The 22,433-nt window shown below is 52.6% G+C and overlaps 5 protein-coding genes across 5 annotated transcripts; 2 read left to right on the forward strand and 3 right to left on the reverse strand.

Annotated features, from left to right (window-relative positions):
• Nucleotides 1-53: 53 nt before the first annotated feature.
• On the reverse strand, nt 54-746 carry JN550_006915 (uncharacterized protein; the record flags this gene model as incomplete). Its single annotated transcript, XM_049318707.1, has 1 exon — nt 54-746. One exon carries the CDS (start codon nt 744-746, stop codon nt 54-56), a length of 693 nt encoding a protein of 230 aa, XP_049171150.1.
• A 5,660-nt stretch (nt 747-6,406) lies between these two features.
• JN550_006916 (uncharacterized protein) lies at nt 6,407-13,469 on the forward strand (the record flags this gene model as incomplete). The annotated part of the gene is made up of 4 exons (XM_049318708.1): nt 6,407-6,586; nt 6,702-6,967; nt 7,049-11,877; nt 11,929-13,469. The coding sequence occupies 4 exons, from the start codon at nt 6,407-6,409 to the stop codon at nt 13,467-13,469; spliced, it is 6,816 nt and encodes a 2,271-aa protein (XP_049171151.1).
• Nucleotides 13,470-14,372: 903 nt separating this feature from the next.
• On the reverse strand, nt 14,373-16,875 carry JN550_006917 (uncharacterized protein; the record flags this gene model as incomplete). The annotated part of the gene is made up of 4 exons (XM_049318709.1): nt 14,373-14,866; nt 15,121-15,272; nt 15,514-16,743; nt 16,808-16,875. The coding sequence occupies 4 exons, from the start codon at nt 16,873-16,875 to the stop codon at nt 14,373-14,375; spliced, it is 1,944 nt and encodes a 647-aa protein (XP_049171152.1).
• A 965-nt stretch (nt 16,876-17,840) lies between these two features.
• On the reverse strand, nt 17,841-19,736 carry JN550_006918 (uncharacterized protein; the record flags this gene model as incomplete). Its single annotated transcript, XM_049318710.1, has 1 exon — nt 17,841-19,736. One exon carries the CDS (start codon nt 19,734-19,736, stop codon nt 17,841-17,843), a length of 1,896 nt encoding a protein of 631 aa, XP_049171153.1.
• Nucleotides 19,737-20,381: 645 nt separating this feature from the next.
• JN550_006919 (uncharacterized protein) lies at nt 20,382-22,125 on the forward strand (the record flags this gene model as incomplete). Its single annotated transcript, XM_049318711.1, has 5 exons — nt 20,382-21,310; nt 21,363-21,404; nt 21,499-21,864; nt 21,912-22,053; nt 22,114-22,125. 5 exons carry the CDS (start codon nt 20,382-20,384, stop codon nt 22,123-22,125), a joined length of 1,491 nt encoding a protein of 496 aa, XP_049171154.1.
• Nucleotides 22,126-22,433: the final 308 nt, after the last annotated feature.

Below are 22,433 nucleotides of genomic sequence, written 5' to 3' on the forward strand. Positions count from 1 at the left end.
GGAATGACAGAGTTCATATCCAACTCAGCAGTCCAGTCGTGAGGTAGCTACTATTACAGAGCATCAGACCCCTGGACGAGCCACTTTTCCACCATCTCGTCAAAGTAAGGCTCCCAATCTTTCTCCTTGCGGTTGCTATGATTCAAATCCAACAGCTTAGGCACAACTTTCCGAATGTGATCCAAAACCTTGCTTTCAGAATGAGGCCGGCGGGGTCGTGTCATTATATACTCGACAAGTCGTGCAATTGAATGAGCCCACATACTGGTGGGGATCTCGAGGTCAATCGCCTTATCGGCAATGATATTCCCAACTTCAGTCAACCGTTCGACCCTTGCCTGATAGTTCTTCAGAGGGTCCACGTGCTCGTCGTTGCTGTGTCCGGTGGCTGCGCTCTCACACTCTTTTGTCCACTGTCGTTTAAGTTCCTCGAGACCTTCGTCATGGGCTCGTAGCAAAGACTCTATCTCGTTACTACGGCCCAACCCGTTGAACGCATCCAGGCACGCAATTCTCATTTGAATGAAGCCTCGTACCACTGACTGTATCACTTTCGAGCAATCGGGACAGGATCCCGGCATCTTCGGTAAAAGTTGGTCTCGGACTTGTGATTCGTCCTGGCCGGGTTGTAGAGATATTGTGCCATCGCCCAGCGGTGTGCCTTCTCTGTCCTTGTGCCAGCACCACTCAAATACAGCGTATCGCTTGACACGGACTTCGTGGGGTCGGGTCTGTTCGGAAGCCATTTTGGCGTGGACGTTGCATCTGTGTGAGGGTTATGGTTGGAGTAGAATATCGATGGTTCAGTTTTGGACCCAATTCTATATTTCCATTCCAGGGTTATATATGCTTTCTAACAGACTTCCCGCGGTCAGTACTATGCACCCTGCCTCTCAATGGACAAGGGCTTGATATTTCTTTGTCTCGTAGATACCAGAAAACTAGTTGCCTGGAATTATAGGAAGCTACGTGCCTGTCTGGAGATTGTGTCTCCAGCGTTGCAATCTTTGTTGTCTTGCTACCGCTGTTATTGACCACAACGTTTATAGTCTCTGGAAGCCCGGTGGCTCCGTATGCCTAGAATGTAGCCGGAAAGGGCATTTGCCCGCATGATGCATCAGCATGGCCAAATGTAATGCTCAGGTGACTTCCGGTGGAAGCTGAACGCGGTACGCAGAATATGGCTTTCGATTTTGCTACCAACAAACAACACATATCCAGTTCCGCCCACATGGTCCGAGCGAAGGGTAAGCCAACTTTGTAACGGCGTAAAGGCGAAACAACCGCAATTGTCCCAGTGCAATGGGTGCCATCAAAGCAGGCAGCACGTGTCCCGATACAACATGCCAAACTTGTAACTACTAAGCGAGACTCTGTTTTCGTTCGTATGCCTGCACCCAAATATGGAGGTCCAACAAATGGTGTGACTTTGGGATTCAAGAAGATGGAGCTCTGGGATGGAGTCTTACGGAATCATGTTCAACAGAACATGGAAAAAAGGTCATGAGGCGTTCCAAATAATTGCCCACCAGACGCATGACTTGGATTCATTCACATCATTTCCCCGTCTGTTGGTTGGTGTAGGTTTGCGCGCGACTCTTGAATGGCCGCATTTGTCGAAGATGTTTGGGCAAGTTCCACAGCATGCATTCCGTGTTGTCCACCTGATGATCTACTGCCACTTAGTCGCAGGCCAACTACAGTGTGCGTAGTTTGCGAACATGCACAATCGCAATGGGGACTAACAAATGGGCTCAAGTGGCATATCTCGGCTCGCTCCCTTTCGGTGATTTGTATCAATTCCTTGCGAAGCAGTGCAGCCGCAGCCACCAATGATTAGGATTTCGCAAGAATCTCGCTCAGTTGCAATGAGTATAGAAGGAACGAGGTTGAGTTGTTCTCGGAGAACTTGAACTAATACAAGCATATAGAACGTATTTTTCGCTGCAATCTCTCGTAATTCCATGGAAACCGTTGGCTCGGCGGCAGGCCGTCGGATTCGTTGACTGGAGGTCCGTCCACAGACAGCTTTTAAGCTAGATACGTTGAGGATGAAAACATCGAAATTGAGGGAACGGGTTGGAGCGGCGGCGAGCCTCGTGTATCGATGTCTGAGGTATCGAAGGAGGGATGATTGGGCACTGTTTAGTATGGGGGGCCAACAACGTCCACCCCCTCTCTGTTATTGGATAATATTATGCAGCAGCTCGCAGTATCACTGCACGTACGTTGTATGCCACCTACTTTATCAATTGGCATTGTCTCAGTCTGCGGCGCGTTGGGCGAGTAAATTCGGACACAAGAGCCCTCCTATTGCTTGAGGAAGGTGGATACGGAAGAATGAACATTCAAGCAGAGACAAGCCAGCGTCCATGAGAGTGTAGTCCAGTGCATGTCAATTGCGGCTCAACAAAGCTCATCTCCAAATGAAAGATATCTATGCGCGGGTGCCATGTGTCGTTGATTGGGATATGCACATCATTTCTGCGCTTGCGGGAGGCTCGCCTCAGCCCTACACACTACCACCGAGCTACCCCTGCCCGGGCTGAAAAATCGTACGATTCTGACATCAAGCTGCTAGGAACCAGACTCGGGGAAGTTGGGGATGATTTTCAGGGTCCAATGCACGTCAAGGGTGTCATTCAATCATTAAAAGCCCGAGGGCTGTGCTCCTTGGGGGAGGCCAACTGCTGAAATTTCTGCTCTCTGAACATGTTTGCGATGTAGACTGTCTTTCGCACGACGAGGCAAGAACCACGACGGCCACGACCAAGACGGCCAACCCCACTCGGCCACAAGACGACCGCCAGACGGCACGTGAAAGCCATGTTGAGTCTCCCAAACCCGAGGGAGTTCCCACCGGACTGAGGGATCAATCACATCGACGGAGCCAAGACGATTGCGGAAGCCCAATACTGTGTAACCATGCGTCGGCTAGGCCCGCTGCACGTACATCTCGACTGAGCTTATTACTCTCCACGGGCTATCCTTGGGCGGTTTGCCGTGCCGCCCAAGTATCCGCCCGAGCGGGAAGGTGGTGCTGTCCTGCCCTGACGGTTCCCAATTACCGATTGGCCGTCGTTCCAGTGCTGGTAGTTGGACATCATCCTCCGACTCGGGAATGTTGATGCGTTGGTCGTCTGATTGAAACATCACTGGAGGAGATTAAGGTGAAACCACACGGAGAAGAACCCCCAGGATTGCCACACCCACTGCCGTTCCGCGCCGGAACCTGTGCGGACGTAGTCAAACCGGGATCGCGACCATCCACCCACCTTACAATCAACACGGGCACCAGCTCGGCCCTGCCCTGTTTCATGCTCTGGGTTGGGCATGGCAGATTTTGACTTCAATTTCGCAGATAGGCACCAAACCTTGGCAGACCCGAGCTAGAGAACGACGGATGTTCCCCAAACGACAATCGGCACCATGACGATTCGCTACCGGCGCGGGAAAAGAAGTTGGGAAGGGCGGCGACCAGTGCCAGGCTTATGCACGCTTATGCAAACTGCGGACAAGATGTTGGGGATCTGCGAGGCCCGCGGTGGAGCGAGGAATGCAGCGAGAGAAATTTGGGGCCTTGGGGCGACCATTTTGGCACTCCCGTGAGCCCCGGACCTGGCAGAGTCCCCCCTTGAGGCTAGCCTGGCCAGGTCCCCTAATTTGGCCCTAATAGGCTCCGGGATGCCAAAGGGCCTGCATAGTGGGATGGGACCCCCAACAACCACCAACAATTGAGCCTACAGCGATCCATACAGGCAAAATCGTACACCCAGATGGAATCTGGCTGGAGCGGTGCGCCCTAGCGATGCGAGATACTGCAGGTCACCATGCTGCATTATATCTGACTCCTCCGAGACTCGTCAACAGCGACCAGCTTATCTGTCGCTGCACCAGGTGTGCCAGGATATCTTGCTGACGACAACTCTAGATTATCACGCAGAAATGCACACGGTAAGTTGGTAAGATTATGGATCGCATATTCCGCGCCCGGACTGAGTCAAGCTGGACGGCTGGATAGTGAGCCGGACGCAACTCTCTCTTCCCCAGGATCGGCTAGACTGCTTTGGGCCAAGCTTGGCTGCGTGTGTTGAGCTTGGAGCTTCGACCGTCTTCTGTGCAGATGCAGGTCGAGCGAGAGCTTCGGCGAGTTTGAGAACCGCATCGGCGAAGATTGAACAGGATTCGGTGGTGGAATCAAGAATTCGGCGATAATACGCCGAATATGGTCAGACTCCTCACCAATGATAGCCCGCAAAGATGACCCGCGATAACAACTGCTTGTGATACACGCCTCGGCGACGCAGCTTGCTGCTACTGGCCAACTCTGGCGCAATCGAGGTCCTCACTATGGAGGAAGAAGGAAGAGCCGTCGTCGGATAAGCCAGGCAGGAAAACGGAACACCTGGTTCATGATGTGCTAGAACAAGTTGCAATTCTCGTCGCAATTGCGATCTGACAATGTGGATCTCATCTGGCGAAATTTGATACTTGTAGCATACCGAGATGTACCTACAGTAGGCACAAACCTAGGTATACTAGGTGACCGGTCGAATCAGCGAGCGGCGAGCGCACACCCATCCGCTCAGCCGTCTTCGACAGCGAAGCTCTCAGCGGAAATGGAGGGGAGTGGGCGTGGGATGGGATGGATCTCCCCAACGCCCCGGAGCCTGTCGCAATTGGCCCGAGTGCGTACACCAAGCTGGCCCAATGGTTTGTTAACTTTTTTTTGGTCCCCTTCCCAGCGCGAGGGAGAGTTGTCGTGCACCCGGTACCCACCCGTGCACCGGCCGGTTGAGTGACGAAGTGCTTAGCAGGGGGCAGGGGGTTCGAGGATAGCGGGAGGCATGAGAGGGAGAAAAAAAGAGAAGAGGTACCTAGATACGTGCCCAAGTGGCGTCGACGAAGCTCTAGTTTCTGTATGTGCAATGGGAGGAGTGGGATGCATGGTGGCACCCCCCCGGACACGGACGGCGACGATCGATAGTTCATTTAACCATATCAGCCTTGTTGGCCCCCGACAAGTATTAGGTATTGGGAAGTCGGAAATCCTTTTATTCGTGACATCCGCACTCCTGCCTGCGAAGAGCGACTTGCTACTCTTGACCTTTGCGTCTCTCTTGAAGAAGAACATCATCTTCCTTTCCTTGTCAAAACCCCCACTTCGGTAGACTTTCTTGGGTCTGGGGCCGCGGTTGGAATCAAAACGTTGCATTTTAATCGCCGTGTGTATGTAAGTCTACTTGTCTGGTTGTTTTGCTTTGGCTGCTCTTTGCTGGTGAGGGAATGCTGGATATATTGGAACCCCGGAATATCAGCCTCGATGGCTTTGGCGTCCTTCTCTCTCGCCCATGCGCCAGGACCTTCCAAGGCCGCTCGCCCGGGTCCGGGTGCTCCGAAACGAGAGGAGACGGGAGAGGTGAGACGAAAGGATCTCGGGAGAGTCCAGTGAGAAGAAGAGCGAGAACAAGCAGGACCTCGCTTGCCCTCTCCCTCTCTCTCCCTCTCTGGCCTGTCAAGCCCGCCGTGGTGCTTGAGCCAGTCAGCCAGTCCGCCAGTCCGCGCGCCCGCTTTCCGCAGCCCCAGTCGCAGCTCCCGCTCGGTCCAGGATTATCGGACCCCGAATTTCCCCAATCGCAGCAAATCCTCAACAGAAAGACTCCGAGAGACCAATGAGAGGCTAAAGAGACGACCTGGATCGCCCAAAGCTGGTGCCAGTCCTGGTATCTGCCCGACTTATTTCTCTGCCAGTGCAAATCCTCTCCCTCCGTTACGTTACGACTCGCGCCCGGACAGATATTTCTGCAGTTGGAGGAGCTGGAAGACTCTGATTACCTAGATAGACTTCTTGCCATTCTTCTCTTCATCGTTATTTTCGTCCGATTGCTGATTGGGAAGTCAACCGGCTTACAGAGTTTCCCCCCCCGATTTTGTTCGACTTGCACCCGCGATATCGCCTTGCTCTTTCCACATTGGGGAGCTACGACCGACACGACGTCAGGTGGCATCCGATCCAGAAACTGCAATTGCACCTTGCAGTGACGACCAGAACCACCAGCGCCACCACCAGCACATGCAAAAGACGCTGTCTCTTTGACAACTCGACCTTCCGACCATCCTCCTCTAGATAGCAGTTTGCACCCTGTTACCTAGAGCTAGAACCGTCAGAAGCGACCGCAGCGAGACAGACAGACCCTCCTCCGTCTCCGTCTTTCTCCCTCCCTCCCCCTCCACGATTGCACGATCCTCGGGCCTACTGGGAGCTCGACTCGGGCAGTCTCTGTACATTAATGATCAGCTTGATCTCCTCCTATTGCGCATAATCAAGAAACACGATTCGAGACCATACTCCGGTCCCTCGGGTCCCTACACCAACCACTCACCTCCCCCCTCGCCAACCGACACAATGGCGACGACTAACGGTCACGGGCCCGTCAACGGCGCGCAGGCCAACGGCAAGGCGTCGTACGCCGAGAAGCACCACATCGCCGACCACTTCATCGGCGGCAACAAGCTGGAAAATGCCCCGCCGTCGAATGTGAAGGACTTTGTGGCCGCCCACGACGGTCACACCGTCATCAGCAACGTAAGCAGCGCTTTTCACACCCACCTTTTCCTGCCCACCCCGAAAGGATAGAAACACGGACAAATTGGACAAGAGACAACAGATGACAAAAGACTAACATTTTTACTACCCCCAGGTTCTGATTGCCAACAACGGTATCGCTGCCGTCAAGGAGATCCGATCGGTACGGAAATGGGCCTACGAGACGTTTGGCGACGAGAAGGCCATCAAGTTCACCGTCATGGCCACCCCCGAAGATCTGGCAGCCAACGCCGACTACATCAGAATGGCAGACCACTACGTGGAAGTGCCCGGTGGCACGAATAACAACAACTACGCCAACGTGGAGTTGATTGTCGATATTGCCGAGCGTATGAATGTCCACGCCGTGTGGGCAGGATGGTAAGCGCTGAAAACCCTGCGAACAACTTGCTTGTATTGCATTGTAAACGTATGATCCCATTGCTGACTTGCTGTTTCCAGGGGTCACGCCTCAGAAAACCCAAAGCTTCCCGAATCCCTGGCCGCCTCGCCAAAGAAGATTGTCTTCATCGGACCCCCCGGCTCTGCCATGCGCTCGCTGGGTGACAAGATCTCCTCCACCATTGTGGCCCAACACGCACAAGTGCCTTGCATCCCCTGGTCGGGTACCGGCGTTGACCAGGTCGAGATCGACGATAAGGGCATTGTCACGGTAGCAGACGATATCTACATGAAGGGCTGCGTCAGCTCGTGGGAAGAGGGCCTGCAAAAGGCCAAGGACATCGGCTTCCCAGTCATGATCAAGGCCTCCGAGGGTGGTGGTGGCAAGGGTATCCGAAAGGCCACGTCCGAGGAAGGATTCGAGCAGCTGTACAAGGCCGCAGCCAGCGAGATTCCTGGCTCTCCCATCTTCATCATGAAGCTCGCAGGAAACGCCAGGCATTTGGAGGTCCAACTGCTCGCTGATCAGTACGGCAACAACATTTCGCTGTTTGGCAGAGATTGTTCCGTCCAGCGAAGACACCAAAAGATTATCGAGGAGGCTCCCGTCACCATCGCCAAGCCACCGACCTTCAAGGGCATGGAGGATGCTGCCGTCCGTCTGGGTCGCTTGGTCGGTTACGTCTCAGCCGGAACCGTCGAATACCTGTACTCGCACGCCGATGACGAGTTCTACTTCCTGGAGCTGAACCCCCGTCTGCAGGTCGAGCATCCCACTACGGAGATGGTCAGTGGTGTCAACCTGCCGGTAGCCCAGCTCCAGATTGCCATGGGTATTCCTCTGCACAGAATTCGAGACATCCGTCTACTGTACGGCGTCGACCCCAAGGCCGCCACCGAGATCGATTTCGAGTTCAAGACCCCCCAGAGCGAGAAGACGCAACGCCGCCCCACCGCCAGGGGTCACTGCACGGCCTGCCGTATTACCTCCGAGGACCCCGGCGAGGGTTTCAAGCCATCCAACGGTGTGCTGAGAGACCTCAACTTCAGATCTAGCGCCAACGTTTGGGGTTACTTCTCCGTCAGTACCGCCTCCAGTATTCACAGTTTCTCCGATTCGCAGTTTGGCCACATCTTCGCCTACGGTGAGAACCGAGCTGCCTCCCGGAAGCACATGGTCGTTGCCCTGAAGGAGCTGAGCATTCGTGGTGACTTCAAGACCACGGTCGAGTACCTGATCAAGCTGCTTGAGACCGAGGCCTTTGAGGACAACACCATCACCACTGGCTGGCTGGATGAGCTCATCACCACCAAGCTGACTGCTGAGCGACCGGACCCCATACTCGCAGTCATTTGCGGTGCCGCTACCAAGGCTCACGTGGCCAGCGAGGAGTGCATTGCCGAGTACCGCGCTGGCCTCCTGAGGGGCCAGGTTCCTTCCAAGGACATCCTTAAGACGGTGTTTGGCATTGACTTCATCTATGAGGGCTCGCGATACAAGTTTACGGCTACCCGAGCTAGCTTCGACAGCTACCACCTCTTCATCAACGGCTCCAGATGCTCTGTCGGTGTCCGTGCCCTCAGTGACGGTGGTTTGCTGGTGCTTGTTGATGGCCGCAGTCACAGCGTGTACTGGAAGGAGGAAGTCGGTGCTACTCGCGTATCCGTTGACAGCAAGACTGCCTTGCTGGAGCAGGAGAATGACCCTACTCAGCTCCGTACCCCCTCTCCTGGCAAGCTTGTCAAGTACACTGTTGAGAACGGCGAGCACGTCAAGGCCGGTCAAACCTTCGCCGAGGTTGAGGTCATGAAGATGTTCATGCCCCTTGTCGCTCAAGAGGATGGTATCGTGCAGCTTATCAAGCAACCTGGTATCACGATCGAGGCGGGCGACATCCTGGGCATACTCGCACTGGATGACCCCACGCGCGTGAAGCAGGCTACACCCTTCCTTGGTCACCTTCCTGACCTTGGCCCGCCTCAGGTCATCGGTAACAAGCCTGCTCAGAGGTTCGCTGCGCTGTACAACACTTTGATGAACATTCTTGGCGGTTTCGACAACTCGGCCATCTTGAAGGAGACCCTTGACGAAACCATCAAGGTTCTCCGTGACCCTGAGCTTCCGTTCAGTGAATGGAACTCGCAGCACTCTGCCCTGCACTCTCGTATGCCCGGAAAGCTGGATGCTCTCCTGACTCAAGTCATCGAGAAGGCAAAGTCGAGAAACGCCGAGTTCCCTGCCAAGACTCTCGGAAAGACTCTTGCCAAGTACTTGGACGAGAACCTGCCGGCGAATGATGCGGATGTGTTGAGAGCCAGCTTGACTCCGCTGACTGCTGTCCTCGACGTTTATGCCGAGGGTCAGAAGGCTCGTGAGCTCAAGGCTATCTCTTCGCTGCTCGACACGTACGTTGATGTCGAGAAGCTGTTCTCGGGGCGTCGTTCCCAAGATGAGGAGGTTATCCTCATGCTGCGTGATGCAAACAAGGACGACTACATGAAGGTTATTCAGCCAGTCCTCTCCCACAGTCGTGTGGGCTCCAAGAGCAACCTCATTGTGGCTATTCTCGAGAAGTACCGCCCCAACCAGCCTGCTGTTGGCAACATCAACAAGTACTTGCGACCATCGCTCCGCAAGCTTACTGAGCTCGAGTCTCGTCTGACCGCCAAGGTTTCCTTGAAGGCTAGAGAGATCCTTATCCAGTGCTCCCTTCCGTCCTTGGAAGAGCGCGCTGAGCAGATGGCTCATATTCTTCGTTCGTCTGTCATCGAGACCAAGTACGGCGAGTCAGGATGGGAGCACAGAGAGCCAAACCTTGACATTATCCGCGAGGTTGTCGACTCCAAGTACACCGTCTTTGATGTCCTGTGCAAATTCTTCGCCCACGAGGACCAGTGGGTCGCCTTGGCTGCATTGGAGGTTTACATCCGCCGAGCGTACCGTGCATACAATCTTAAGCAGATTCACTACGAGTCTGATGAGACTGATGCTCCTGCTTGCATCACTTGGGACTTTGCTTTCAAGAAGATTGGCCAGTCTGAGTTCGGCATCCCTGGCACCTCTGTCCCCGGCACTCCAACCCACGAGTATGGCTTCAAGCGCATCAGCTCCGTCAGCGACATGTCGTACCTCGACCGCCACGCCAACGAGGAGCCTACTCGCCAAGGTGTCATCTCTGCTTGCAAGTACATCGATGAAGCCGAGGAGTACCTGCAGAAGGCTCTTGAATCGCTTCCCAAGAAGAAGAATGGCTCCAAACTTATCCCTGACCTGAGCGGCAAGCGCAAGCCTATCCGATCCGAGACCCTGGATGAGCTCTCCAATGTAGTAAATATTGCTGTTGCCGATTCTGAGTCCATTGATGACAAGGATATCCTGGCCCGCCTCCGTACGCTGATTGACGGATGCAAAGATGAGCTACTGGCCCGGAGAGTCCGCCGTGTCACATTCATTTGTGGTCACAATGACGGCTCCTACCCCGGTTACTACACCTTCCGTGGACCCGAGTACCAGGAAGACGATAGCATTCGTCACCAGGAGCCTGCCCTCGCTTACCAACTGGAGCTGGGTCGTCTTTCCAAGTTCAAGGTCTCGCCTGTATTCACGGAGAACAAGAACATTCACGTGTACGAAGCCGTGGGCAAGGGCGTTGAGACCGATAAGCGGTACTTCACCCGTGCAGTCATTCGGCCGGGTCGTCTCCGAGATGAGATCCCTACTGCTGAGTATCTCACTTCGGAAGCTGATCGCGTCGTCAACGACATCTTTGATGCACTTGAGATCATCGGCAACAACAACTCGGATCTGAACCATCTGTTCCTCAACTTTAGCCCTGTATTCCAGCTCCGCCCTGAGGAAGTTGAGCACTCACTCCAGGGTTTCCTAGATCGCTTCGGACCCCGTGCTTGGCGCCTTCGTGTTGCCCAGGTTGAGATCCGTATCGTCTGTACTGATCCTTCCACCGGCATGCCATACCCTCTCCGTGTCCTCATTACCAACACCTCTGGTTATGTCGTCCAGGTTGAGATTTACGCTGAGCGCAAGTCGGAGAAGGGAGGAATGGTCTTCCACTCAATTGGAGGTACCACTAAGATTGGCGCCATGCATTTGTTGCCCATTACTACTCCCTACCCGACCAAGAATGCCCTCCAGCCCAAGCGATACAAGGCGCACTTGATGGGTACGCAATATGTCTATGATTTCCCCGAGCTCTTCCGCCAAGCCATACAGTACAGCTGGGTCAAGGCCGTAAAGGCTCAGCCTTCCCTCGCCGAGAAGCAACCTGCCCAGGGTGAATGTATCGACTTCAACGAGCTGGTTCTTGACGACTCTGACAAGCTTACCGAGGTTTCTCGCGAGCCTGGTACAAATGCCTGCGGTATGGTCGGATGGATGATCAACGCCCGCACTCCCGAATACCCCCGTGGACGGAAGTTTATCATTGTTGCCAACGACATTACCTACAAGATCGGAAGTTTCGGGCCCAAGGAGGACCACTTCTTCAACAAGTGTACCGAGATGGCTCGTGCTCTTGGTATTCCCCGCATCTATCTTTCGGCCAACTCCGGTGCTCGTCTTGGTGTTGCTGAGGAACTCATCCCTCACTTCAAGGTCGCATGGAACGACCCCGCTAAGCAGGAAGCCGGCTTCAAGTACCTCTACCTTGACGAGGAGGATAAGAAGCGATTTGAGGATGGTCCTAGCCGCGATGTCATAACCGAGGAAATCGTTGAGGATGGCGAAAAGCGACACAAGATCACTGCCATCATTGGTGCCGAGGATGGTCTTGGTGTTGAGTGTCTGCGTGGATCTGGTCTCATTGCTGGTGCCACCAGCCGGGCCTACAACGATATCTTCACCGTCACTCTCGTCACCTGTCGTTCCATTGGTAAGTACATGAGCTTTCATTTCCGTGAGAATTATGACTAACAAACGCTAGGTATCGGTGCCTACCTTGTCCGTCTTGGCCAGCGCGCTGTCCAAATCGAGGGTCAACCTATTATCCTCACCGGTGCCGGAGCTCTCAACAACCTCCTGGGTCGTGAGGTCTACACCTCCAACTTGCAGCTCGGTGGCACCCAGATCATGTACCGAAACGGTGTTTCTCACATGACTGCCAACGATGATTTCGCCGGTGTCTCCAAGATCGTTGAGTGGTTGTCCTTTGTACCTGCTCAGCGCAACCTGCCTGTACCGATCGCCCCTAGCATCGACACTTGGGACCGTGAATGTATCTTCGCACCTCAGGGTAAAGCTCCTTACGATGTCAGGTGGCTCATCGGCGGTAAGCAGGACGAGGAAGGCTTCCAGCCTGGCCTCTTCGACAAGGACTCTTTCGTCGAGACACTCGGTGGCTGGGCCCGTACCGTCGTTGTTGGCCGTGCTCGTCTTGGCGGTATCCCTATGGGTGTCATTGCTGTCGAGACACGCACTGTCGAGAACGTTACCCCTGCTGACCCGGCCAACCCCGACTCCGTAGAGCAAGTTGCTCAGGAGGCTGGTGGTGTCTGGTACCCCAACTCAGCTTTCAAGACAGCACAGGCCATCAATGACTTCAACTACGGTGAGCAGCTTCCTCTGATGATCCTCGCCAACTGGAGAGGTTTCTCCGGTGGCCAGCGCGACATGTACAACGAGGTCTTGAAGTACGGTTCCTACATTGTCGATGCGCTCGTGAAGTTCGAGCAGCCCATCTTCGTTTACATCCCGCCCTTCGGTGAGCTCCGTGGTGGTTCTTGGGTCGTCGTTGACCCCACCATCAACCCTACCGCCATGGAGATGTACGCTGATGTTGAGGCTCGTGCCGGTGTCTTGGAGCCCGAGGGTATCATTGGTATCAAGTACCGCAAGGAGAAGCAGCTTGAGACCATGGCCCGCATGGACCCAACTTACGGAGCCCTGCGCAAGCAAGCCGCCAACCCTGACCTGTCTAAGGAGGAGCTTGACGAGATCAAGACCAAGATGACTACCCGTGAGAAGCAGTTGCTGCCTATCTACGCACAGATCAGCATCCAATTCGCCGATCTCCACGACCGATCTGGTCGCATGAAGGCCAAGGGAACTATCCGACAGGAGATCGAGTGGAAGAACGCTCGCCGCTTCTTTTACTGGCGTGTGCGCAGAAGACTCAACGAGGATTACATCCTCAAGCGCATGGCTGCTGCTACGGCCACCTCCAAGAGCCAGCCAGCCAGCGGGTCGACTGCGGCCGTCCAGGAGCGCGCCCGACTCCAGCAGATGCTTGCAGCATGGACCGGCATCGCCGACTTCGACCGCAACGACAAGGCTGTTGCCACCTGGTTCGAGGAGCAGGCCGAGACCGTTACCAACAAGGTGAGGCAGCTCAAGGGCGAGGCCTCTGCTGGCGAGCTGGCGGACATCTTCCGCGACGACAAGGCTGCTGCGCTGAAGGGCCTCAAAGATATCCTGCACACCATGCCTGTTGCAGAGCGGGAGCAGATCCTGAAGTACCTCAAGTAGGACTATCAACCACTATAGACTAGAGGGGTGTTCATTTAGATGAAAATGCATGACTGAAACGGCAGGGTTCACTGTATATATGTATTATGGCATTGGTTGGCGATCGGGTGGTGCTTATGGTTTTCTGCTTTAGAGCTCTTGTTTCCCCATTTCAAAGTGTCACATAGAAGACGAGGTGCAAACGTCAAATATGAGATTACTTCCCAGTATCACTTGGTCCTCTGTTTCGCAACGTGAAAGCCATTACTCTTGAAATTGACTTAACGGCTCTGATTGTAGAGAGATGATGGAGCCTGAGAATGATGACAGAGCACCTCGTGTAACCAATCGACAGCTACCGCAGGAGTGGTATAACGACGCGCCACCCGTTACGACCTAACTTTATCAGCCGGATTGTACCGTTGACCGTACGTCTCTGCGTACAGTATATGGTTCCTGGTAAACCTAACTATGTCATATATCGACACGTCGCTCCGCCATGGACCGGGCCACTGCGTTTATTTTGGTTGCGGATTGCTTCGCCTCATTTAAAGTTCGTATGTCATCCGTAATGAGAGTCCTACTGGACTAATGCTGACATACAGGCGAGCTGGGCTTGATCTTCTATTCTCTATGGCGACTAGTGCCAGAAATAGAAATCGGGTGGTAAGAATGTGAATGCATGCACTACTCCGAAATTCACTCATCCTTCCTGCTGACAGTGGCGCAAATCTTAAAAGCGTGTCATACAGCTATATCAACGGGAGATGCGCACAATACTAAATGTCCAAACCCATCTTTCAATCTCTTTCTCATATTTTTCAGCACTTCCGTTGACCCACCAATATGGAAGAAAATCATTCGGACGTCGAATCACTTCAGAAAAGGCAGGCGCCGCCCTGGCATCACAAAGCGCCTACGAGTCTACGAAACGAGGTGATACAAAGGGCCTGGCTCGCCGGTCTCGTCGGCGTCGCCTTCTGCCTCATCATCTTGGTCATTATATTCGCCCCGATTTACGTCTTCCAAGACATTCCCATCTATTCTTGGGGTTGGAACGTCTGGTCGCTCGGTCTCAAGGCGGCTCTGGCTTTTGCCTTGCTCTGCGCCGCCTGCGTGTTCTGCTGCACCACCGCCGGGCTCCGCGTGCTGGCCGACTTTTTCTCTAGAGACCAAAAGCGAAGCTGAGTTGCTGAGAATGGGTCCTGACGGTGGACCAAAGTCGATACGAGCGCTTCCAGGCAATTTACTAGAGGACAGGTGGGGTCCGAGGACGTCGAGGCGCAGGATCCTCGCTGACAGGGCGCAGCTGCGCAGTCGGCGAATAGTGGCACGACGTAATGCCCAAGGCTGCACACTTCGTCTGGCCGAGATCCTTGCCTTTTGACCAGAGGTCATAGTCTTATGGGTCACTGTTGCTGTGCCACAGTGCACTTTCAGCTGGCCATTCCTTCCGAATTGCCCGCGCCGGAGCTATTGGGCACCCTTCACGTCGTACAGAGAACTTACGATCCTGCATGTTCCTATACAGGTCTGCATGGCCGACGCGCATGCAGAATTGCACTTTGCCTTTCCGAGGGGTTGCTCCAGGATAAGCCCGCTCCAGACTCAAGATTGATTGAATCCGAGCGCACCCCTCGGGATCCTTCCCAATGAACGCCATCAACTATACCCAGAAAGTGGTGATTCTCGATTGACATTGACGGAGTCTGGCCCTGGTCACCGGGAAACACGTGAAGCTTATGTCTCCTATAGAATCTTGCCCAGTCAAGTGTGACTTCGGCGATCATTTTGTCGAGGCAAGGTGCCCTGATCTGAACTGGGCTGAGTTATAGGGATGAGCAGCTGACAGCAGATTGCATGCTCATTCGATGTCAGGCTCTTCGTCTGGGCTGATGTGGTATGGATAGGCTCAGTGTATGTTTGGTTGGATGTTGACTTGAGGAAGTTCAATGTAGGACCTACCCAGATATGTAAACCCGTATTACAATGTAATCCTCTGGTTATTTGGTGTTTACGTCTAGAATTCTTAGTGATTCTTGCCTAATTGGACACTATGCTATACCTTAGCAACCCGAGGACTGCGCCCATCAGAATTGCAACGGGGGCAGCGATCCCATAGTATCTCCCACCAATGTACGCGGTCGCTGTTACTACAACCCACCAGGGGTCGTCTCCAAGACTACGTCCAGTCTGAAATCCCTCATCTATATAGCCAATGATCCAGATTCGGTACACGGCCGTGAAGATGAGGCCAACAGCGCCGGCATTGACACCTCGGATCCCTGATTTCACCCATGGCCTGCTTCTCAGAGATCCCCATACGCCCATGGTTCCATGGACAAGGACCAATCCTGGGAAGAAGATGCCAATATATGATACCAGTGCCCCAGAAATGGGCGATAGGCCGCCATTCGACGCGGCTAAACCTCCGAGGAAGACGGCAAAGTTGAAGTTTGGACCTGGAAAAGCCTGCGCAATCGCGAGGCCTATCATGAAATCTCGGGGGCTTACCCAGCCCTCTGCTACTATGTACTCTCTCAGAAGAGGGATAACCACAGGACCACCACCAAAGATGATGGTGCCGGCCAAGTAAAGGTTCGCAAACAGTCGGAAAAGGAATGGGGAAGCCGGCACAGCGCCGCGTACGGCCATTACAACGACGAAGGAGGCCATAAAACTGGCAATGATGATAACTCCGTATCTCCATGAGAAGTTCAAGCGATACTCATTGGGTATTGTCCGTGGCTCCTGGTCTGTATTGGCTCTCGTCTCATGATCAATGTTATCAGAGACACGAGTTGTCTGCTCACCACTTTGGTGAGGTTGGCGTGTCCCTGTTGCGCTATTCTGGAGAGACTGGTCATGTCCCAACTCCACAGTATAACCATTGCTGGGCTGCCGTGATTGGGGATATCTCCTGCGTGGAACGTGTGTTTCCAAGAAACGGCGCAGTCGCTCCCGTTGCTGTACCCAAGTGGCCTTAAACTCTCTGATAGGCTTATGCACCCAGCGGTAGTCATGGATTATCGACGTCACTCCGCACGCAAGCATCAGGACTGGGAAGTACCATAGGGCGTTGTAAAGCAAGCCAGCCGCACCACATACAAACACCAAAGTTCGGGTCATCTTGTCCGTGACCGTCTTGTTTGATAGCTCCACAGCGGCCAGAGCGATTGACCCAACTGTAGCAGCATTCAGACCAGAAAGGAGAGCGTACACGGCGCCTGGCAGGGAAGATCCAATGTTAGAAACGCCAACTGATAAGCCAAACATGCCCAAAGCTCCAGGCAAACTGTGTACATCCATGTCAGCGCTCTGGCTTCCTTGGCTAGAGATCGAGAGGCAATGGGAAATACCTCCAAATTAAGAATCCAACCAAGGCACCGAACAAACCATCGTGAATTAGATTGATGCAATACAGCATCTTCGTACTCGCGGGGCCTGAAAGAGCTTGCGACACGCCGAACAGCTCTTGATACTGTGACTGAGTCAGGCACCTATCCAATCGCGCTGATCTGGTGCGGTCATCCGCGAGACTCGGTGAAGAGCATGTTACCAACCAGCTGATCGTCAATCCATTTAGCTTCCGTCACGAACTTATTGTGAAACTACGAGCAAAGATGGTTATTGAGAGTGCTGTCATCAAAACAACGGTTGTCAATACGCACAAGCTTGAAATGGACAGGCGGCCCACCAAATGCCGTTAGTCCAAGATGCCATTCTGTTCCGATGATCCCAACGATGCGGTTCCTGTAGGTGCTGAGGCTATCTCTCCATCTTGAAGCGTGCATGTTGCCAATGTCGAACTTCGGCGTCGGCTAAGGGTGAGAGGACTTCAACAGTCTAGCTGAAGCGACGTTGCGGTTGCCAAGACGCAAGAATCATGGCACGTGCGAGCACGCCATTTCCTTGGCCTCGAAAGTATTGACTTGCGGGATGGATTATCTGGTACCCAAATTATCCCAGCTCAAGTGCCCGGGGTGGTGGTTTTTGCTACTCATTTGAAGCCATCAATACTCCTACCACCTGTGTTACGGTTTACAAGACACACAATGACCTTACTGAGTTCAGCCCTTCTTATTGGTTCGCTATCTCCTTCTGGGTTCCATGGGTGGGTACCTGTCTTTAGGATCGCACTAGTAAGTTGCTGGACCCAGGGGGCATGATGTTGCATATGGCTCTCCGTGACTTCCGGAAGAACTATCCATCAGTTTGGGTAATTTCCCTCTACGAGTCGTAAGCTGTCTCGCTTTGCCGTACACTGCACCATGCTAGTCTCTGCCTTAGCTCTCAAAGGGCGCTATGAATGTCTGCAACCCCCCACGAAATTCGAGTATATAGCTTGGGCCACGCAAGGGAGGTATGTGTCATCATGTTATGACTGTCTTTCTATAATCTAAAAACATCGAAGGTTTCTTGTGATATTAGATCTTGCCAGTTGATTTCCGCTTCGCCGTCTGCTCGTCTGGCCCATATTATGCTTATCATATCCTTAAGCACAGTCAAGTTCCTGAATCCTAGACCTTTCTTCCTTTGAAACCAATTTTTCACCCGAATTTTAAGCCCCGGGTCGTTACATTCGGCTCCGAGTACAAGAGGTGCCCACATCATCACAGAGCCAGTCGATCCTTGGCTTTCTGTTTCTATGGCCTCCAATTGCATCAATCCCTTTTCAACAAGTACCTGTACCTCGTCGATTGGTACTCGTCGAATACATCTCTGGTAAAATACAAGGCAAGCGTAATAGAAGCATTGTGCCATGCAATGTAGAATGGCAGAATTGGCGCCGGGTTTGGAATTTGCGGTAGTTGGTGGGAAGCCCAGGTACAATTGAAGCTCAAAAATATCAAGCTCTGCACTTTCAGGGGCGCAGGCTGAGGCCAGGGTCGTATTCATATGGTCAAGATTCCTCAGAACTGACTGGGAGACCCCATAATATGGGAACGATAACTCCATATCTTCTGCATCGTGCAAAAATGACTTCAGTTCAGCTGGTATCTGGTATCCACAAAGTATTGCCATTGAAACCAAGTGGACCTGGAACGCGTTGGGACCATCCTGGTCAGTGACTGTTTTACGTTGCTCGACGAGGTATGCAAGCCCTCCGTCCAGATGTGTTCTCCATCGGCCCGTATTCCCTGAAATGGCCTCGATGGTTATACATGCCATGATGGCCATTGCGATAGATTGGCTATGCTGTTGATCGCCTTGAACTAGATTTTGACGTAAATGTCGAATGGCTTGCTGGTCGTGCGTCCAGGCTAGATCCCTGTCTTCGTCAACACGCCGGCCACCCAACTCGAACAGATTGTATGCTGCACATGCACAAATGGCATGAAATATTGATACATCGGCGGTGGACTCGTTGAGGCTCGACAATATGCCTCTCAGTGCCATTGGTAGCATCATAGTCCGACATGGGTTATGGGGTTCATCCACAAGAACTAGTTTGCTACTGGTAAACGTGATCCAGTGATGAATCAATCGCTTCTGTGACGCGGGGATTTGGAGCAGGTCCAAGTGTCGCGAAGGTCGTTGCGACAGCGACTGAGGTGCATATGTTGAAACTGGGGCGTTTATTTGGGCTCTGGCCATGCCATTGTCATCGTGTATCAATTCCAAGTCGTGGACGGCGGGCGAGTCTGCGGTGCGTACATATTGGTGATCTGTAACTGAATTCAGGACGATGTCAGTCGGGCTGGTTTTGGGTTGCTGGGCAGGAAAGGTATCGATCAGGTCCTTTGGGGATCCAGGTCCAACCCCTCCGGATCTCGATCCAATAAGCGGCGACGATATCGAATCGGACTGATGACAACCAGGAAAGCTTATAGGGACCCTCTGCCCGGCAGACTCTTCTCCGATCAACTCTCTCGCGGTGTGATCCCCAGACCTGGAAAGCGCTGTCCGGACAGGGAAAACCGAAAAGACCCCAGACTCAGTCCGGGAAGAATCGACGGGGCAGTCATCAATCCGTTCCAGCATGGCATCCAGCTCCAATGCAGACCAACCTGGAGTGAGGTAGAGCTCGGGACGATCAAAAGTGCGCATATTACGTTTGGGTCTGGGTGTGGAAACATCGGTCATGTTTTCATCCGTGTCCAAATGGCCCTGGTCGTCGCCATCGCCGACCAACCAGGTGAGCCTAATGCCGTATCCTTCGCAATCGACGCCGAAAAGCCGACATCTCTGACAGCAAGGCGTCTGTTCGTCGCACTTGACCCGGCGAGACCTGCAAGTCCAGCATCCTGTAAAGGTCTTCTTTCGCTGCCGCTTTGACTGGTGCATGGGTTCGGTACGTTGGCAGAAGAAGAAGCTGATGAGACGGAGGTGTCTGGCACCGAGGTAATCACAAGCGAAGACTTACATTAAGTTATTCGCTGTGTGTTGCCCGGAAGCTGAGATCCGAGTGGATTTCTGAAGTTCCAGCTAATTAAGACAGGCCTGAAGGATCTCACACGATTGGTTCGCTATCTCTTTCCGTGGAGTCGAGGGTCCCCACATCAAACCAACGCTTGCGGTCGGCGTTTCTCAACCAGGCAGGGATTGAATGCGAAGAATTCCGTTGCCGAGATGAAGTAAAGTTCTCGTCCAACCAAAACTCTTGCAGCATGCACTGATGTAGGTAAAAATGGACTCATAAGCCCCAAACCTGCTGAACAGGCGTCTGGTGCGTTGCTAGTTGAAATCGTGTAAGTTAGCAGTTGATAGCGACTCATTCTTGAAGCAATTCCAATGGGCCGTGGCAATTTCGCCTGACCCTTCCGAAGGACATGTTCAGTTGCTCTCCAGAGATTCTATGTATATATTTCATTCAGTTTCTTCGAGCCAATTAATGTATTCTCTCGTCTGACATCTTTTCCCTGGGCCGAGCCACACAGATACCTGGCCAGCACCGTCAATTTCCAAGGTCTGGCTATACAGATGGACGTTATGAACAACCAGAAGACCGGGGCTCCCGACATTGTTGAACCATTGCTATCCTCAGCATCCGAAACACGACCTTCCATTCAGCCTAGAACCATGAATGCCGCAAACAAACAATCTGTGACAAAAGTCAAACAACCAGCAGCAAAACCGATCAGTCTACACAACAATGGTGTGCCCTCCGACCACCTTGAATTTGGCGGTTCCCTCGGAAATTCCGTCCTCATGGTCGGATTTCCGTTGTTGATGTGGTACATGTTTGTTGGTGTCGACTACTACAACGGGCAATTCCCACTGCCCTCGACGGGCCAGCCCTGGCTTGAGTTTATTCAGCATCTGTTTGATCTGGCGTACGAGGGGGCATTTCCAACCCGCAGAGCTTGGGCGATATACTGGTCGTTCTTTGCCATGGAATTTGCTTTTTACTATACGCTGCCAGGTGTTAGCGGATATGGCAAACAGCTGAGACATGAGGGCGGGAGACAGCTGAAGTACTTCTGCAATGCTTATACCAGTTTCTACACTACGATTTTCGTTGCAGCTATCCTTCACGTTATCGGCCTTTTCCCCCTCTACACCCTGCTTGACGAGTTCGGCCCTATCATGTCGGTGGCTATTCTATCGGGATTCATCAACAGCATCTTAGTGTATTTGTCGGCCATGGTTCGGAGAAAGACCCATCGGCTCAGTGGGTACCCCATCCACGACTTCTTCATGGGTGCTGAGTTGAATCCACGTGTTGGAATCTTGGATCTGAAAATGTTTTACGAAGTGCGGATACCCTGGTTCATTCTGTTTCTTATCAGCTCAGCCGTCGCTGTTCGACAATACGAATCATACGGCTACGTCTCCAAAGAAGTCATGTTCATTCTAATGGCACATTTCCTATACGCCAACGGATGTGCAAAGGGAGAACATTTGATCATCACTAGTTGGTTAGGATTAACACCCTGTTCTCACCTAGAGTATCGTACTGACTTCCTCTAGGGACATGTACTTCGAGAAGTTGGGCTTCATGCTCACGTTCTGGTACGTACACAGCCGAGCCTTTTTTAATTTACTTTTAGTTCAAACGACGCATTGGTGGCTCTGTATGACAGAGACTGACTAGAATATCACTTAGGAACATGGCAGGTGTGCCATTTTCATATTGCCATTGCGCATTGTATCTGGCAAATCACGACCCAGAGGAGTATCGATGGAGTTATCTACCATTGGCAGCACTAGCTATTGGATATCTGTTTTTCTATTGGGTGTGGGATACCTCCAACGGCCAGAAGAACGGGTTTCGACAGATGGAGCGAGGCCAGCTTCTCGAGCGCAACACTTTCCCTCGGCTACCATGGCTCGTTCTGCGGGACCCAAAAACCATCAGTACTTCTACTGGTGATCGATTGCTAGTCGATGGGTGGTTTGGGATTGTTCGGAAGCCAGGTTATGTGTGCGATATGTACTTTGCAATCTCATGGGCTCTTATAACTGGTTTTAAGTAAGTGATACGTCTCCCGAGGCTCTCAATTGCTGACACAACCATAGGAGTCCTTTGCCGTGGTTCTATCCTGTCTTTTTCTGTTTGATGATACTACACAGGACAAGGCGAGACATCAGAAAGTGCAGAAATGTGTACGGTGAGGCGTGGAGGAAGTACGAAGAAGCGGTTCCTTACTTGTTCATACCCGTAAGTGGATTGAAGCGAAATGTCCCCTCTGCGATCTTGGCGAAGCTAATGATAGTGCAGTACGTTATCTAGCAATCTACGAAATGTTATTGTAGTCACAGAGTGGCTAAATGCAAATCGAAGGGTCAAAAGAACACTTTGTATACTGGTCAAGAAATTGGGAAGGTCTCTTGGCATAGATTAGCAAGGATTGTCTTTGTTTTAGAAGAAGGGATCCAACAGACAGCGTTTAGAAGTCTTCTTTTTTTTTTTTTTTTTTTTTTTTTTTTTTTTTTTTTTTTTTTTTTTTTTTATTTTTTTTTTTTTTTTTTTACATCGGCCGCATTGGGTTGGCCATGGGGTTGCATCCATAGGGGCACCGGGCATGTTACCATTATCTT

The sequence above is a fragment of the Neoarthrinium moseri genome, assembly GCF_022829205.1.
Source record: "Neoarthrinium moseri strain CBS 164.80 chromosome Unknown scaffold25_Wmoseri_CBS_16480, whole genome shotgun sequence".
In the NCBI taxonomy this organism is placed as follows: Eukaryota; Fungi; Ascomycota; class Sordariomycetes; order Amphisphaeriales; family Apiosporaceae; genus Neoarthrinium; species Neoarthrinium moseri.